This window comes from Heterocephalus glaber, unplaced genomic scaffold, assembly GCF_053883595.1.
Source record: "Heterocephalus glaber isolate CG9 unplaced genomic scaffold, H.glaber_assembly_v1.0 deba00001662, whole genome shotgun sequence".
NCBI classification, from domain to species: Eukaryota; Metazoa; Chordata; class Mammalia; order Rodentia; family Bathyergidae; genus Heterocephalus; species Heterocephalus glaber.
In genome coordinates, this window is record NW_028258403.1 from 2,405,306 (window position 1) to 2,424,507 (window position 19,202).

Genomic DNA, 19,202 nt, shown 5'->3' on the forward strand with positions numbered 1-19,202 from the left:
TGTCTCAAAAAAAAAAAAAAAAAAGAAGAAGAAAGAAAGAGGCTAAATGGTAGTTGCATACTCAACAGCACAGAAAAAAATTTTCATGAGAGCAAAAAGAGTAAACAAAGAAAGATACTGAGAGATGAAGTGACCGAGAGTGGAGAAACCTCTTATACAGTGCTTGGACCCAATATTTGTCTATATCTGAAACTTACTATGTGGCCACCTGAATAAGAAATATCTTCCTCTGGGCTGGGGATTTAGCTCAGTGGTTTCATCACCTGCTGTGCAAGCTCAAGGACCCAAGTTCGATCCCCAGTACCCAAAACAAACAAACAAACAAAAAAAACAACAACAAAAGAAATATCTTCCTCTCTGTTCAGCATCTCTCCACATTGGCAATCAAGTCTCGAGGTGATGTTTATCTCCCGAAAATGAGATTAGGATAGTGGCAGGTGCTACCTGGGAAAGAGGAAGCTGCCTTCACCTGGAGGTGTCAACATCCACCAAAAGTTCTTTTGCAATCTTGGGAAAAGGGTGAAGATTCGTTGCTAGAGAGATTTCTACATCTCACAGGGTCAGCAGCATTATTGTGAAGAGCTCATGGAAGAAGCCTCAAGTCCTCATTCCTGGCTGGATCAACATAAAGGACCAAAGTAATGAATTATTTATCATTTGCTTGCTTATGTCTAGATACTCTCATCCAGCTTCTTATAAACTGGGGGAAGATTCATGGCTCTTACCAAAGGTTCTCTCCTGTGTTGTGTTTTAGCTTTTGTTTTCCCAAGAGTCAATTATAGAGTGTGAGACCTTTTGGTTGGGGAATATTATAATAGCACCCCTGTGATATGGGAAGACTAATATGCATCATGTGTTTCCTGGGAAGCTACCTAGTTCCTAACTTTTCCTGATTTTGTAACATCAAGTGGGACAAAAATATGTGGTGTTTATGAGGGCTTCTTTTTTTTTTTTTTTTTTTGGTACCGGGGATCGAACTCGGGTCCTTGCGCTTACAAGGCAGGCGGCGGAACCACTGAGCTAAATCCCTGGCCCTCTGAGGGCTTTTTGATGACTTCAGATATGTGGTTTTCTTTCTCTTCCAGAACAAACTGGAAGAAAAGAGAAAAAACTAGCATGGTTGTTACAGTTTAAGAAATATTTTCTTGGGCCGGGGATTTAGCTCAATGGTGCCACCACCTGCCTCGAAAATGCAAGATCCTGAGTTCGATCCCCAGTACTAAAGAAAAAAAGAAATATTTTCTTATTGGCACATTCATATTTTATAAAATTTCAGCCAGATGTGGTGTGCATGTGTGCAATTCCAGCAATTGGGAAGTTGGAACAGGAAAATTGAGTTCAATCCTAGTCTGGGTTATATAGCAAGATCCTGTCCAAAAAGCCAAACCAAACCAAAACAAAAACAACAAAAGCACCAACTCCGCCTCCAAACCCAAAATATACAAACAAACACATATATCATATGAAATTTTTATTTCTTTTAATTACTAATGTGCTAAGATAGATTCCCATTGGAGAAACATAGAATCTCAGGGTCAGAAGACATTAGAAGTTTTCTAGTTAAACTATCATCTACAGTGTTTTATGGGGCTGGGGATTTAGCTCAGTGGTTCCACCACCTGCTGTGCAAGTGCAAGGATCCAAGTTCGATCCCCGGTACCAAAAAAAAAAAACCAACCAAAACCCAAAAAACAGCAACAACAAAAAAAATTGGACATACAATGTTTTATGGCCTTTTTTTTTGGTACTGGGGATTGAACTTGGGTCCTTGCCCTTGTGAGGCAGGTGGCAGAACCACTGAGCTAAATCCCCAGCCCTTGATCATCTGCAATGTTTTAAATGATTCTTCCTGAATAACATTTGTTTGTTTGTTTGTTTTGAGTAGTGAATTTATTTTCCTGTTAACATTTTTATTTTCTTCAAGACAACAGGAATTGTGTACAAATGACAGTAGACCCTTGCCTCTTTATTATTTTTTTATCTAAATAAAAGATAGGATAAATTCTTAAGAAAAAATAAAAAGCTATGTACATAAGGGACTATATCTTGGTTCATCACCTACTCGGAACCAGTAGTTGTGCTGCTGTCATAGAATCAGGAAATAGGTTGTGGTAAGTTGGAAGAGGTACATACACTGCTGTTATCATTTTACCAGCACACCACCCGCCATGCAATGCATTGGCAGCAGCAGTAGCTACAGCAATTGATGGGCACTTCCCACACACATTGCCCTAGCAGAATTCTGGTCAACATAAATATGAGTAACTCCTCCACGTTTATTACATTCTTTAATCACATCTGCCTTAATCTCTGTGTCCCATCCAACTTCTTCTTCTGTTTGAGGATTAAACATGTTAGAAAGTTGGAAACATTGTGTTGCAAGGGGTTGCACAAAGGCTGAAACTTCGGTCTGTTGGGAAAGTCACGTTTGCAGATCTGCCGCAGCACCAAATGCCAAAGAGCCACTCATTTGTAAAGCTTGCTGTGCAGCTGGTGGAATCTGCAAACCAGTACCTTCTGAAAGTCTAGACATTAACTGGAGACAACCAGTTGTTTCCAAGTCAATTCCAGTCCTTTCCAGTTCATCACTGTCCAAAAATGAACTAGCACTAGTAGCATCTGTACGTTCAATAACATGACCAACTTTCATTGGCCTTCCTGCTAGTTCAAATCCATTAAGCTGTTCCAAAGCCTTCTTGGCACGTTTTGAGTCAGAAAATGTAATGAATCCATATCCCTTAGATCGACCTGTTTCACTATCCATCATGAGCTGGCTGCTTTCGATCCTTCCAGAAGGCTCAAATATCCCCCGAAGCATATCTTCAGTTATGTTTTTTTTTGTACCGGGGATCAAACGCGGGACCTTGTGCTTGTGAGGCAGGCACCAGAACCACTGAGCTAAACTCCCGGCCCTCTTCAGTTATGTTAACGTGTAGTGAGCCCACACAAAACTCATAGGTCCAGCACTTCCCTTTTGTAAATTGTTTGCCATTGCTGCAGCTGTTTTTCTCTGCCTGTGATGCTTGTACTATGATTGGCACGCCTAAAACCCCGTTGGCCAGTTAATCCTATTGCTAGAGGCACTGAACTAACATCAACAAACTCCACCTAAGCAATTCCTTTGGAACGTCTTGAATTTCTATCAGAAATCATTCTTACATCTCGAACCTTTCCTACTGTAGAGAAAAACTCTTTCAAATCTCTTGGTTGAATTCTTGCTGCCTGCTGCATGCAAAAAACTGTCCTTGCATCTCTTTCCTCTGAGTTAGATTATTAATAGGTTCCCTCACAGGGCTCTTGTCTTTTCTGAATGGACTTTTGCTTCGTGAACGTCGTCTGCTTAATTTGACGCTAGGAGGCAACCCAATCTTTCCTCAGATGGCACTGTTAAATTTTGGTCCAGAGTAGGAACTTACGTAGCGGCCTCGGAATCTGCGATCTCGACTTTTTGAATGGCTCCATCTCCTTTCTTTGTTTCTACTTCGCTTCTGGTCATGGCTTTTGCTCTTTTTCCTTTCTCTATCTCTACTTTGCTTTCTTTCCTTCCCTTTGCTTCTCTTTTGTTCATGACTTCGACTTCTGCTCTTGCTTTTCTTCCTCTTGTTGCTACATTCTTCATGGCAGTTAGCACTGCTCAACTTGTTCTCAACTTTTTTTTTTTTCTCCGTAGAGTTTATTGGTACATGTTAGGTATAAAATACAGTTACATTCATCATTGGGATCTTGTACCTTTACATGAATATCTTGGTTCTTATTTTTTTCCCCTTCCCCTGCCCTCCCTCCACCCCCTCCACCCTTCCCTATTTGCAAAGACTTTTTTTCCATTTTTTTCCTTTTCTCATATTTTTTCTTTTCCCTTTTTTTCTTTCCCCTACCCCTCCCACTTCCCCTGCTCCTTTAGACCTTTTCTTCCTACTACACAATATCAATTATACATTTTAAAAATTACAATATCAAGATCTAGGAGACATTACCACAGATTTTACAGAATTTAAAAGGATATAGAAAGCATATTACAGAAATCTTTTTTGAAATAAATTTGACAACTTCTAAGTAGTACCTTGGAAGACAAATTAATGAAACTAACTCTGGAGGAAAGATAAAATTTGAATAGCACCTATTAAAGAAAGTATATTCCTAGCTTGAAAACCTACCTATATGACAAGAACAGGCTCATATACATTTTAACCAATGAATTATATCAAACAATTAAAGCAGAAAAAAGAAGGAACACTACTCCCCTCATTTTAGGAAATCACCATTGTGCTAATCCTAAAACTGGATAAAGACAATAGAAGAAAAAAGTATGAACAGAGATAGAAATTTGTTTAACAAAACAAACTCTTAGAAGTCAGATCTGGCAGTGTGTAGAAAGTGCTTTTGTTTTAGGGACGGCAGTGTTGGTTCAGCATTGGAAGATCCACCCCCAAAAGTCATCATTTTAACAGAGGAAAGGAAAAAGCCATATGATCCTGTCACTAGTTGGAGAAAAAGTATTAGACTAAATTCTACAGCTGTTCATGGTAAAAGCTATCAGGAGACTAGAAGTAGAACAGAACCTTCTCAACAGATTAAAGACATGTACTCCATACTTCCAGCGAGAACGCCTTATATAAATGGAGAAGATACAATGCTTTCTCCTTAAGTTGGGGAACAAGGGCAGATATGCTTACTCTTTATCTGTCCATTAAACTTTGAAATCTAGGCCCCACCAAAATAGTCTGGGAATAAAATGACACTATTAGGATAGGATTGGCAAGGTAGAAACAAAATCTCTATATGTAGATGAAATGATCATCTACAGAGAAAATACTAAGAAATCTCTAGGAGCCCCTAGAACTTGTATTTGAATTTAGCAGGATTAGAAAACACAAGGTATATATAAAAATTCAGGTCTGTGTATACTTGCTCTAAGTGAAGAATTGGATATTGAAATTTTTTTTTTTTTTTGTACTGGGGATTGAACTCAGGTCCTTGCCCTTGCAAGGCAGGCGACAGAACCACTGAGCTAAATCTCCGGCCCTGGATGTTGAAATTTAAAAGTTATGTAGGAGTACAAAGGACCTAGAAAACTTAAAAAAAAAAACAAAAAAACAGTGCTAGAAGACGTTTAGTACCTAATTTAAGACTTCTTCTAAAGCTACAGTAATCAAGGCAGTGTTGGTGTAAGGAAAGACATATAGATCATTGGAATAAAACAGAGAATCTAGAAATAGAACCACACATATATGGTCCACTGAGTTTTGAAAGATTATTTAACATTAGCATTTTATAGAATATAAACTCAATTCAAGAGCCAAGGAAGAGATAGTGTTTTCAGCAAACAGCACTAGAATACCTTGTATCCGTATATAAAAAATTAACCTCAACCCTTTATTTCCATACATGAAAATAACTTGAAGGGATCTGTGAACCTAAATATGAAAGCCTAAAAGTATAAAACTTTAAGAAGAAATTATAAGGGAAAATATTTATGAATTCAGGGTACACAAGAACTACCTAGGATACAAAAAACATGATGTATAAAAGAAAAAAATTGATAAATGAGATTCCATCAAAATTTAGAACTTTAAATGACATTATTAAAATGAAAAGTAGTCTTTAAACAGACCATATTTCCAATGCATACAACCTATGATCAGAATATATAAAGAACTCTTACAGCTCATTAATAGACAACCCAATTAAAAAGTAGACACAAGAACATGATAAATAGCCAGTACAGCACAAGGAAAGGTGTGAAACTCTAGAATCAGAAAAATACTAATCAGTACAATAACAAGATTGAATTATACACTCATTAGGGAGATGAAGTTAAAAGTTTTAAAAGCCTTGTCATGGCTTTTTCTTTTTGTTGGATTTTCCCCCTTTGCGTTTAAATTGTCACACCCAATGGATTCATTCTGCTGGGTTTCCTGGGGTTGTGATCCTCATTGTCTTTTCTTAGGGAATTGTCTAAAATTTTTTGGAGTGCCAGTTTGGTATTCATGAAGTTCCTGAGGTGCTCTTTATCATGAAAGTATCTTATTTCTCCATGAATTTTGAAAGATAGTTTTGCAGGGTACATCAATCTGGGTTGGAGGCTGTTTTCCTTTAGGGCTTGAAATACACCACTCCAAGCTCTTCTTGCCTTGAGGGTTTGCATTGAGAAGTCTGCTGTGATTCTGATGGGCTTTCCTTTGTATGTGATTTGTTTCTTTTCTCTCACTGCTTGTAGAATTTTGTTCTTCTGTTGGATTTCTGGAATCCTATTATATGCCTATGTGTAGATTTTTTTTGATCAAGGCTAGCTGGAGTCCTATATGCCTCACTTATCTCTATGTCAAGTTCTTTTCCCCTCCTTGGGAAGTTTTCTGTCATTACTTCTGTGAACAGTTTTTTTTATGTCATCTGCACTCTCTCCTCTTTCTTCATTGACTCCAATCAATCTTATGTTATTCTTTGCATCATCTAGCAGCTGTTGGATTGATTTCTCGTGTTCCCTTACAATTTTAAAGCAATTTTTCTTTTTCCTCCTAATTGCAATCTTATCTTCTATATCTGAAATTCTATCCTCACATTGGTTCATTCTGCTGTGCAGACTTTTAATGGAGTTTTTAACCTCCTGGAAATCTGTTTGCATCTGTTCTATGGATTCCATTTGTTTCCTATGTTGGGATTCCATCATGTTCCTCAGATCCTCTATTTTTTTAATCTGTCTCCTCTGTAGATTTATGAATCATGTCTTGCACTATGAGCACAATCTTTGCTTTTATCTGAGTAATTATTTCTGATTTCATTTTTCCCAGATCCTCTTTTTTTGTGAGTTCAGGGAGTCCAGGTGATTGAGTATCAGATTGTTCCATCTCGTTTCCCTTTGGGGTTGCTGTAGGTGATCCAGAAGTGTGTTTTTGAGGCTTATTTATGTGTCTTCTTATTTCCATGGGGACAGGTTGCTTCTGGCGCCAGCTTGGCTCACCTTCTCTGCCCTAGGAGCATGGGATGGTGGCGGGGGAGCTTCTTTCTGGGTGCTGGGACCAGCTCAGCTTCTCTTCCCTAGGAGCGTGGGATGGCCTGTTCTCAACCTTATGATTGACAGTTCACACTGAAATCAAAGGTGAATTCATGGGAGTAGAGGTGAGAATTTGTTAGGCGAGTCTTCTTGTAAGGAGCCTCAAGCATTGCTTCAATATCAATATCGTCTGCCATTTTCTCTAAACACCTGTGCAGGCTTTTGGATGCCTATAGTGCTTGTATTTGGAAAGTCAGCTGCTGCCCTTGCTAATGTCTAAGTAGTGAATTTTATTAGTATTTGTTGGTCCTGTTTCTTTGGATACAGGAGATTGGTTTGACTTCTTTCCTCCTTGCCTTGTCTTTGGCATAGTCTGAACCTGTTTTCCAAACTTTCTTCAATTGTCTAGTGATGGTCTATCTTGTGAGAACAACTTGAATATAGTCTAGTCTTATTTTTTCTCCCAAACTTTTGCAGACGCCTTCCCCCCCCACCCCCACCATTACCAGGGATCAAACGCAGGACCTTGTGCTTGCCAGGCAGGTGCAGCACCACTGAGCTATATCTCTGGCCTGATTTTGCAGAATTCTTGAGAGCTCCAAAGCCACATTTGTATCAAAGTGTCTAAATAGCCAGATAATATTTTTGGTGTTCAGGCGCATACAGTCACCACTGCAACTACTCAACTCTGCCTGCTATTGTAGTGAAAGTAGCTAGAAACAATACACATGCAAACAGGTATGGATGCATTGTAATAAATCTTAATAGATGCTGAAACTTGAATTTCATGTAATTCTCATGTATCATGAAACACTATTTAAAAATATTTAAAAAATATAACAACTCTTCTTAATTTTCACATTGTACAAAAACAGAGAGCAGACCAAATTTGGCCTTCCAGTAAACAGAATTGAGAAGGAGAAGCATGAAAGATGCTTCTGACTAATCAGTGGGAGAAATGGCCGAAAGAATGAGTGTGCCTTTTATGCAGAAGCCTCGTAGTGATCCCTGCAATTTACTTCAGGAAGTGCAATTGAGGTTGGACATCTGACCTTCCAGGAAATTGTAAGCTCAGAATTTTGAGTGTCATCTGTTTTCTGGTGGTGGACTGGTTTGAAAACAGGAGTTAAGTTGGAAAGTTGGATCTTTCAGGCTGATTTGGAGAGGACTAACATGTCTGTTACAGGATAAGTAAGACTGAACCCTGATAAGTAACAATCAATAAAACTCATTCCACACCACATTTGCTTACAAGACTGTGGCAAGTGGCTGGGTGTGGGGGAGGGGCGAGTGAAAATGTTGGTATTGATTCTTCACATCTTGGTCTTTCTTGTGTTTTGCTGCTTTTACTGTTTCAGGGAGCATAATTAGAGATGAAGTATGTAGGGGTGAGATGTGAAAGACTTTGAATTTCAAGCTTCTGCTTTTATCTGTGTATAGTAGAGAGCAAGTGAATATTCATAAGGAGAGGAATCATGTGTGCCTTGTTTCAGAAAGAACTCTGGTAGTGATGTGGATAAGGGTGGAGATAGCAAGGGGATCACTTCAAGAGCCAGAGAGACATTCTTGAGGCAGAGTGAAGGGAACATGGTGAATTTCTGCATGGGGGAGAATGAGAGGATGGGCGGAAACACAGATGACCCACAGATTCAATCTGAGTGCTTGAGAGGACGGATTTACTCGGATGAGAGCAAAACAGTCCTGAATGCTGAGAAGCTTGGGAGATTGGGAGAGATGCACATGAATGACAGGCTGTGCGACCCTATTATGCTGGTTTCCCTTCAATTTGTTTGGAATGATCTCACTTCCTCCTAAATAAAGCATTCATTTCTCATAGCCAGCGTAGGAGTAGAATATGCATTCTCCTGAGGACAGGTCAGAAACACGTAAAACAACTATGGACAATTTATTGAGAGTATTGCATCAGAAGGTTTTCTTCCTAGTAGAATTGCATTCAGTTTAGATTAAACCAGAATCTGTGTATTAAACATTTGTCACTTGCAGCAGCAGTTGCACACAGTGGTGATGGTGTTGAGGTGGCAGCTGAGCCCGTGGTTACTTTTTTTATTCATATTCCCTTGGCCTGCTATTATCCTCTTCAGAGCAGACTTCACTTCCTGGTTCCTCAGGGTATAGATGAGGGGGTTCAGTAAAGGTGTGACCACAGTGTAAAACACACCCACTGCCCCATCCAGGGGGCTCTGGGAGCCTGCTCGAAGGTAGATAAAAATACAGGGGACGTAGTAGACCGTGACCACGGTTAGGTGGGAGCCACAGGTGGAAAAGGCCCGGCGCCTCCCATCAGCAGTGCGTATCTTCAGGATGGCATGGATTATATTGGCATAGGACAGCAGAATCAGCATGAAGCAACTGGCGGCCACTACCCCGATGTCCACAAAGGTCACAAGCTCATTGACTGTTGTGTCAGCACAGGCCAGTCTCAACACTGGAGGAATATCACAGAAAAAATAATCTACCTGATTGGGCCCACAGTAGGGCAGGCGGAAGGTGAGAGTGGCCTGGATAGACCCATGGATGGAGCTGGCCACCCAAGCTCCAGACACAAGGATGGTGCATAACCTCCCATTCATGAGCACAGGGTAGTGCAGAGGCTGGCATATTGCGAGGTACCTATCATAGGCCATCAAGGTGTAGAGGAAGCACTGAGTGCTGCCTAGGAAGTGAAAGAAATACAGTTGAGCCACACAGCCGCCAAATGGGATAGCCTTGCTGATAGGAGTGAAGTTTAAAATAATTCGAGGAACGATGACAGAGGAGAGCCACATGTCCAGGAATGAGAGCACACCCAGAAGGATATACATTGGGCGGGCATGGAGCTTGGGGTCAGCCCACACGGTGAGCAGAATGAGCAGGTTCCCTAGCTGAGTCAGGACATAAATGATGAAGAAGACCAGGAAGAGAAGAGTTCTGAGATGGGGAGGATGAGACAAGCCTAGGAGAATGAAATCAGTCACCACTGTGTCCAGCGATGTGTTTTTGCTCCTTCTCATGCCTTTCTGTTTTCTGCTAACATAAATGGTGAAGTCAGTCAAGGGAAACATAGCACAGTGAGGGTGTAAGGAAATGCTTTTGTTGGATGACTAATGCCTCGGTGTTACGAGAGAAATGAAATTGTGCAATTTTTTAAACACAGAGATCATATCACCATTGACTATTTAGGTTTGTATTACAAGGGCCAGGAATTTAGCTCAGTGGCACCACTCCTGCCTCACAGGCACAAGGTCCTGAGTTCAATCCCCGGTACTTGGTGGTGGGGTTGGGGAGATGAATGGATTAGGTTTGTATTACAGGGGAATCCCTTCCGAGGCTGGTTAATTTCCTTGATGGATAGAAACTCATGTCCTTTGGGAGACCCCAGGAATCAGGATTTGGCAGATCAAAGAACAGGGAAACATTTGAATGATTGGGAAAGACCAATAAAAATTGAAAGGGATTTAAATGAGAGATTAAGGTCGACACTGAGCAGTATGAAACAAATACTCTGCCATCATGACATTTACTTTTTTCCCCTCCACTTAGCATCACAGAAATGATTCCTTTTTGTCCTCAGCTAAAATTACATCTCCTCACATAGCTTTCAAAAATATTCATTATGTAGCCTTTATGTACTACTCTGTTGCTCCTTGCAATTTCTCAGTGTTTAGATGCATGGGACCGCTCAGCATTCTCACAAAAGTATGATCCAATTTGTGACCTATGCACCCTTACCTTTCCTGCTCCCTTCCTCTCTGTAGTCCTGAATCCCAAAGGGATTCAGTGTCAAAGTCTTTACCTTCAAGAAGTCCTTCTGATTTGGGGGACCATGCTTATACTTCTCAGAGCACATATCACATAGTATTGCCATTGTCTAAATTCTTATTCATCTCACACATTAGTCACCTCATCTAGTACAGTAAACATGATAAATAATTATTACCTGAATGATCAAATAGTTGATTGAAGGGATATGTCCAATTCCTACTGATCTGAATCACAGTGTTCTCTGATTAATCTTGTTTGTTTAATCCTGGTGCCCACATGGCTTGGACTTAGGGCAAGGAACCATCTCCTTCACTAAAGAATACATATCTAGTTTAAATATAATAAACTCTAAGGAGCATTCTTGCTTTTTAGTGTATTTATTGCAGGGTAGCATTTAGATTTATGTCTTTCATTTATTTGAGATTGGATTCTTTGTAACTGTTCAGAAGAGTTTTTATTATTATAAAACTACATATGACTTGATCTTGAGTGGGTTTAAAATATGTATATATAACATAGCTTGATATTTGGTGTCTTTAAAATAGATTTGTGTCTATGTATCTATATTTACTATATAGCAACTCTCTACAGGCCTTAAAGAAAATAAAATAAAGGCCTTAAAGGATTTTCAAGTTTTTGAACAAGATGACAAGAAATGTGTTTATTTCATTATTTCTATTAAACAGGTTATATGATAAAGATTCCCCTCATTAGGGTTTGAGATGCATTCATATTTTACTTAATCATAAATTAACTTTTTTTGTGCTTTTTTTGAGACAGGATCTCACTGTGTAGTTCAGGCTGGACTTGAACTCACTATAAAACCCAGGCTGGCTTTGCATTTGAGACAGTACTTTTCTTTAGCCTCCCAAGTGCTAGGATTATAGGATCATCTTGTAAAATGGTTAGAATCTAAAATTTCAAGGCACATGAAAATAACAAAAGTTTAAAATTCAATATAAAAAGCACTTGAAAATAACAGTCCAGTGACATCAGAAAACAAATAATACATTTTTTTTTTTTTTTTGTACCGGGGATCGAACTCAGGTCCCTGTGCTTGTGAAGCAGGCGGCAGAACCACTGAGCTAAATCCCCGGCCCCAAATAATACATTTTTGAAAAGCAATTATCCTGGAAACTCTAGGGAAAAGCTGTGGGCATGGAGTAAATAAGTGACTTGAAGGAATGTAAGGACATGAAGGGACAAGGACACCGTTGAGAAACCTCTATGGGTCAGGAGATCCCAGGATTAGCTGCTTTCTGTATGGCCCTGGTTCAAGTTGATCTAAAGTGTTGTGAGCACATTTGCACTGCATTTCCATTTAGAGTGGCTCACAGCAGGGCAAGCTTTTAGGTAGTTGTTTGAAACTTCGGATCTCTACAGTGACCTTGTAAGTCAAGCTACAAGAAAATTCTGAAGATGGAACATTAATTAAAGACTGACTCAGTGTTATGTCAGATGGACTGTGCTCAAAGGACTCCTGTTTCCCTGTGGGACAAGACTCAATCCGAATGTTTCTGACAAGAAGATTTGCCTTCTGCAACACATCATTCACACACAGTTAGTTATCCTGGTACAGCTAGGGTGGAGTAGAAGACAGGGATAGAATTTGAGGTGGCCCGGCCATATTTTATCTAATCCACAGGGTAGATTCTTGTTCTTTACCAAAGGATAAACTTGCTTTAGGAAAGGTGCTTAGTGCTCTCTTCAATGGAGAATGGACAGTTTGTGAATCAGGCCTGTCTTTGTGTTTACACAATTAACAAAGACTCTTCTTCATGACCATTATGACTTGATCTTTGCCCAACTCTTCTGTCACTACCTGAATAAAAAGAGAAAATGAAAAGAAAGTAGTGTTTCGATTTTTGAGCTATTTTAAATGCAAAGGGAAATTCTCCATGCTTGGAAAGAAGGAATTTAATCCTGGCAATCAGAGAAAGAGCTGAAGAAGAAAACAGAGAAAATAGACTGATTAAATTAACCTTTGGCTACCATTACAGAAAGTCTGTAAATTCAAAATTAGTTTGTTGTCATATTTTGAATGGAGTATGTTTCAGCACAGCTTTTCCATCATCTTAGACTCACATGTACAGAAACGCAGAATCACGGAGGAGATTGGCTGTTTGTGAGTGGAATGGTCCCACATATAGAGATGTCTTTCAGAGGTTCAGCCTAGTTTATTGTGCAGGCTCCCACATCTGTTGTGGAAAGGCTTTACTATTATTTTAGAAGTCTGACCAGTGAGGAAGTATTCCGAATTTCTGAGGGCTCCTGTCTGCCTCTCAGGGCTCTTTGATGAATGTGACTTTTATTTGTCTTGAGTCATACTTCACAGCAGTTTTCATCAGCTTTGCCTCTTTATCTCTGATTAATAGGAAAAATAAACAACACTGTCAAGAGATTTGAAGAAAAATTCTAACCTCGAGGGAAATCTTACTTTAGAGTATATCCCTAGTGAGAATCTCTCCCCCCAAATTCTCATTATTTTGTTTTGAGAGAGAGAAAGCAACATTCCTAGCGGATCTCTGGAAAGGGGGCTCTGGGGAATAATCTCATCAGTGTGGTTTTGGATGACCTCTAATTTCTCAGAGGTGTTAAGAGATATCCATCTCTGGTCAAATATTCACCGAGATTCCTCCACCACCTCCTTCTGATTTCTGTGTAGACATCACCTCATCAGTGAAGTCTTTCTTGTCCTTCCTCCTTGTTTATTTTATTCTTCTTAGTAGCACTTAGTATCAACTTACATTTATTTATTTGTTTGTGTGTATTTAGTTGTTTACGTATTGTCTCACTTCTCTGGAATGTAGGCGCCACGAGAAGAGGGAATTTTGCTCCCTGTGGAATCCTTAGCACTACTAGAAAAGTGTCCAGCACATAGTAGGTTCTCAATATATCTTTTTGAATGGGTTAATAGGGGAAACTACTACACATACTAAATACTGTGAGTAGAAAAAAAAAGCTGTGGTTTCAAATATGAACCTTTCTTTCAAGTTGCCTGGAGTACGTTTGATATCAAGGTAATTTTCATATGCATCCTCAGGCCCAGATAGCATTTGCCATGGCAAGTAGCTTTGGAAATCTGTTTATTTATTTTACAAAGGATAGTATTAACCAAAAATTACTGGGGATTTGGCTAGAAATAAAGGAAATGGAGCCTGGACTATGATATAAGCTTTAGAATCCTCCATGTAATTGAACAAAAACTGTATGATTTCTAAGGTTTCTTTTAATTCTAAGTTAATAAGGAAGAAAATGATTAAAGCGCGCACGTGTGTGTGTGTGTGTGTGTGTGTGTGTGTGTGTGTGTATGTGTTTGTTTGTAAAGTTGCAATGTTACATCCGGCCACAAGATGACAGTATCACTTTTATTAAAACCCTTTATCCTGGGACTTGGAGTAAATAGAAATGTCCAGAGGGCTTATGAGGGATATAAATTCCTGTAGTAAACGTACCATATGTAAAGTAAAGCATCCATCAATTTAAAAAAATTATGTGTCAAAAGAGTTAACTTCATTTTGTAAGACTTGGAAAATAGTTTGAAATATAGACTTCTCCTTCCTTCTCTCCTGTCCAATCCTTTTCCAGCCTAGTGTTCCTCCTTTCTTGTCTTCTTTTTCTTTCTTTCAAGTCTCATTTTATTACACAAAGGCATTTTAAGTCAAACAAAATATAGATGTATAAGGAAGGTTACTCTTTTTCACCATTATCTTTTTAAAAAATAACTTTATTATCAAACACACACATAAAAAAATTAAAACCATTCAAAGAAGAAAAATGCAAGGGAAAAAAACTGCAATAATATTCAAATATAGTAGAACTTAACCAAAACAAAACTGAAAAGCACTTAAACATTTTTCCATATAACTTAAAAAAGCATCTCAAGCACCAACAAGACACTGGAAGATGTGATTTGTTTCAGAAAGATCCCCCAAACCAACAATGAACAAATAGTGGTCAGGAAAAAAACTCCAGTTAGCTAGCAGACTCCACATAAGCCAAGCTTCTCCCTAATCTAAATTTCGATACAGTCATATGACATGCAATAGAAACACAATCCGAGAAATATGTTATTAGGGAATTTCATCCATGTGTATCCTTAATTACACTTTCAGGTTCTCACAGCAGAGAAACTATTCGGTATTTACACATATGTGTCCTATTTATTTCACTTAAGAGTATGGCCTCAATATGGATCCATTTAGCTATAAATGACTCTAGTTTCTCATTCTTTATGGCTGAGTAGTCCTCCATTTTATAAAAAAAAACCACATCTTCTTTATCCAGTCTCCAGTTAATGGGCACTTGGGCTGTTTCCAAGCTTTCGCTATTACAAACTGTGCCTCTATAAACATGGGTGCACATATATCGCTGTGGTATGATTCTTTTAATTCTTTTGGGAAGATACCCAGCAGGGGAATAGCTGGATCAAATGGGACCTCTAGTCCTAGCTCTTTGAGGTATCTCCATACTGATTTCCACAGTGGTTGCACCAGTCTGCACTCCCACCAGCAATGGAGAAGGGTTCCTTTCTCCCCACACCCCTGCCAGCATTTGTTATTGGTTGATTTCTTGCTAGCAGCCATTCTTTCTGGGGTGAGGTGGAATCTCAGTGTTGTTTTCATCTGCATCTCTCGAATGACGAGTGATGTTGAACATTTTTTCATATATTTGTTTGCTGCTTTTACTTCTCTGTCTGAGAAATGTCTGTTCATTTCAGATACTCATTTTTGAATTGGGTCTTTGAATTTGGGGGATCTGATTTTTTTCAGGTCTTTATATATTCTAGATAGTAGTCCTTTGTCTGAGGTACAGTTGCTGAAAATATTTTCCCACATAATAGGTTGTCTCTTAGCTCTGTTGGTGGTTTCTCTTGCAGTGCAGAAGCTTTTTAAGAAGATGAGATCCCAGGTGTTGATTCTTTGTGCAAGTTCCCATGCCACTGAGGTTTTGTTCATAAAATCTTTTCCTATACCAATATCTTCAAGAGTTCTACCTAACTTATTTTCCAGCAAATTTAGTGTTTCTGTCTTAATATTTAGATCTTTAATCCACTTCGATCTTAATTTAGTGCATGGTGACATGTATGGGTCTAGTTTTAATCTGTGGCAGGTTGAAATTCAGTTTTTCCAACACCATTTATTAGATAGGCTATCTTTCCTCCAATGAGGATGGTTGGCTCCTTTGTCAAAGATGAGGTGGCTGAGCATATCTGGAGTCATTTCTGCATCTTCTCATTTATTTCACTGATCCTCTGGTCTGTTTCTTTGCCAGTACCATGATGTTTTTATCACAGTAGCTCTGTAGTATAGTTTCAAGTTGGAGATTTTAATATCCCCAGCCATATCTCTGTTGCCTAAAATTTCTTTTGCTATTCTAGGTCTCTTCTGGTTCCAAATGAACTTTTGGATTGTTTTCTCTAGTCCTGTGAAATATATTGTTGGAATTTCAATTGGCATTCACCATTCTCTTTTAATTCCAACCCTGTGAAGTAACTGATGTTAATAGTTTCTTTTATTTTTTGGTTTCTTCCCCTGTATTCACACACACACACACACACACACACACACACACACACATGCACGCACACACACACACATGGAGTTCAGAAAAAATGTATACACACTCCAGGAAAAGAAAAACTTGTATAAATATTTTAATACTAAATTTATTGAGACATTATGAGATTAGTACAAGTTACCTTATAGCCCTACAAGTATAAGAGGTCCTCAAAGTGGTGGCCATTAGCTTCCAGATATTTGTTAGTATGGCAAACTACTGTTTGGGTAACCTTGGTCATTAAGATTGCTGCACATGGATTTTCATTTTCTTCTCTAAGGACTGGAAGTGTAGTGGGTTTTCTGTGATATACAACATCCTCTAGGGTCCCCCATACGAGGATAACACCATCTATTGAAAAAAATCATACTATTTTTCTTTTTTCTTTTTTTTTGGTACCAGGGATCGAACTCGGGTCCTTGCACTTGCAGGGCAGGCAGCTGCACCACTGAGCTAAATCCCCGGCCCAATCATACTATTTTTCTTTCCCTGAAGTGCGTATATATTTTTTTGGAAGACTTGTATATTTGTGGACAGATATATATTATATTTATTTTGACCTTTTAATTAGTATTTGATCTTCTGTTTGGAGAAAAAGACAATTGAAAAACTTTTCTTATCTATTTCCTTCTGCTACAAACAATGATTATGGCAACAAAACAACACACACAATGTGTACATAACATACTGACAATTGCACTTCTTTTTATTTTCTCTTAAAACATTTTCTTTATGGGAAAAGAAACAGTATGAGGAGCCAGATGTGGTGGCACTTGTCTGTAATCCCAGCACTTGAGAGGCTGAAGCAGGAGGATTGCTACAAGCTTGAGGCCAGCCTGGCCTACATAATGAGTTGAAAGCCATCCTGAACAACATAGTGAGTCCTTGTCTCCAACAAACAAACAACTCCCCAAAATGAAAAAAACCCAAACCCAAAACCAACCAGCCAACCAAACAAACAAAACTCGTCACTTACTATGAGACTAGCTTTACCATATGTTCTTGTTTATCTTCTCTATTTTCTGCATTGGTTTCTGTTGTGCAATCTTCACAAGAATCACTGGATTAAAACCTGTGGAGAAATCAGTAGAAAGTGTTTGGGGAAGAGTCTTGCAAGGAACCCAAAGCTGCTCCTGTGGAAGCTTGATGTCTCCCTCAAGAAAGAAGCTCCTCCCCTGGGTCCCTCTGAGTTTCATCCAGACAAAGTGAAAGGTTTGCCTCCTGCAGAGGTCAGTGTCTTAGGAGCCAGGAAGCAGTGCACACCTGGTGGTGCCCTGCAGCAGATGTGGGGACTTTTCCTTCTTTACGTTTCAGTGATGGTGGGAGGTAAGTCTCAACTGAATAGCAAACGCTACTGGGAATTTTCAAAATAATTTGCTTCCAGCTAAATGATCACAACTTCTAACTTTTGTGACCAAAAAGTCTTTCCTAGTAGATTTTGCTCTTGAGGTGCCAACCACTTTGTTTCTATCTAAGCAGCTTCCTTATCAGTTTGGCTTTCCTGTGACCACATGGAAGAAGCATTCTTAATAGTGATGTAACTTCGGGAATGTGGTCCTGGTAACAGTCATGTGTCCTCTCACAGGTGCTGCAGGACAAACCATTGAGCAGCCTACTGAGTTGATGGCTATGGAAGGAGCCTCTGCTCAGGTCAACTGCACATTCCAGACATCTGGGTTCAATGGGCTGTCCTGGTACCAGCAACACGAAGGTAGAGCACCTGTATTTGTCTCTTACAATGTTCTGGATGGTTTGCAGAATAAAAGTCGTTCCTCTACTTTCCTTCATCACTCTGATGGGTACAGTTACCTGCTTCTGAAGGAGCTCCAGATGAAAGACTCTGCCTCTTACTTCTGTGCTGTGAGAGACACAGTGACTATGAGGCCTTTTCAGCTGCACCAAAATTCAAAGAGGCCCACAACAGTGGGAAGTGATATTTCCTGAGTGTATGTCTACTGTAAGATAAAAGTGGGGACTTTGGAAGTTAACTACCAGGATTTGAGTTTGCCACTTTCTGTCTGGGTGGTTTTCAGCAAGTGACTTTAACTTTTTTGGTCAGTTTTCTCATCTATAAAATGAGAATAATAGTACATGCCTCATTGGGTTATTGTGAGTTATGATTCTATATATTGTGTAACTTTGAACATAGTAAGTGCTATGTAAGTTTCGTATCTTAAACTTCCACTCAGTGTTATGTGGCAGAGAATCTTGGACTAGTATTCCTCTACTTTTTATTTGTGGAAGTTGAAATCCTGAAAACTATTTGTATTTTGAGGATCCAAGGCTGAAAAATGGAGTTTGTCTATGGGGCAAGTTCTTTGCTCCTGATGAATTATCATGGTGAAACTCATTTTCTTTGAAGAAACACTGAACTTTGAAAATCAAAATGAAACTGTTTTAGAACAAGGTGTTAAATATACTTATTAATTAGGTAAGTTTACTTTCATTATGAAAGGTTTTGAGAAATAAATATAAACAACATAATTTGGAGGTTTATGTAGCAGGCTAGAGATGGATTTCAAGGGCTTTTTACTTGGGGACTATTAACATAATCAAGAGGTTCTATAGAAGATGGGAAAAGAAGAGTAAACAATAGGGAAGGGTGGAGGGGGTGAAGGGAGGGCAAGGGAAGGGGAAAAAAATAAGAACCAAGATACTCATGTAATGGTACAAGATCCCAATGATGAATGTAACTGTATTTTATACTGAAAATGTACCAATAAATTTAATGGGAAAAAAAAGAAGAGTAAACATAATTAAAAAAGGGAAGCTCGGGGTGATAAAGGAGTACTAGTGGGAACTCCTATGACAAGGCATAGTCAATGGCGTTAGGGACAGTAAAAATCTATAGTCAACTTCAAGAATTTTCTTTCTTGCTTTATAATCCCAT

At 39.0% G+C, this 19,202-nt stretch overlaps 1 protein-coding gene, 1 long non-coding RNA gene and 1 pseudogene across 3 annotated transcripts in view; 1 reads left to right on the forward strand and 2 right to left on the reverse strand.

The window, feature by feature from the left end:
* Nucleotides 1–19,202, forward strand: part of LOC147822312 (uncharacterized) — a 117,210-nt gene that overhangs the window by 11,741 nt on the left and 86,267 nt on the right. Inside the window, exons 2-4 of one of the 2 annotated variants that reach the window (XR_015445789.1) lie at nucleotides 17,368–17,638; nucleotides 17,898–18,023; nucleotides 18,118–18,143. This is a non-coding gene — a long non-coding RNA (uncharacterized LOC147822312). Of the gene's footprint in view, nucleotides 1–17,183; nucleotides 17,639–17,897; nucleotides 18,024–18,117; nucleotides 18,144–19,202 lie in introns of those variants that run through there. The other variant, XR_015445790.1, reaches the window with a different exon arrangement.
* On the reverse strand, nucleotides 2,055–7,188 carry LOC147822313 (RNA-binding protein 39-like; annotated as a pseudogene).
* Or10g2 (olfactory receptor family 10 subfamily G member 2) lies at nucleotides 8,986–10,023 on the reverse strand. Its single transcript, XM_004865134.3, has one exon. The coding sequence runs from the start codon at nucleotides 10,000–10,002 to the stop codon at nucleotides 8,986–8,988; it is 1,017 nt and encodes a 338-aa protein (XP_004865191.3). The 5' UTR covers nucleotides 10,003–10,023.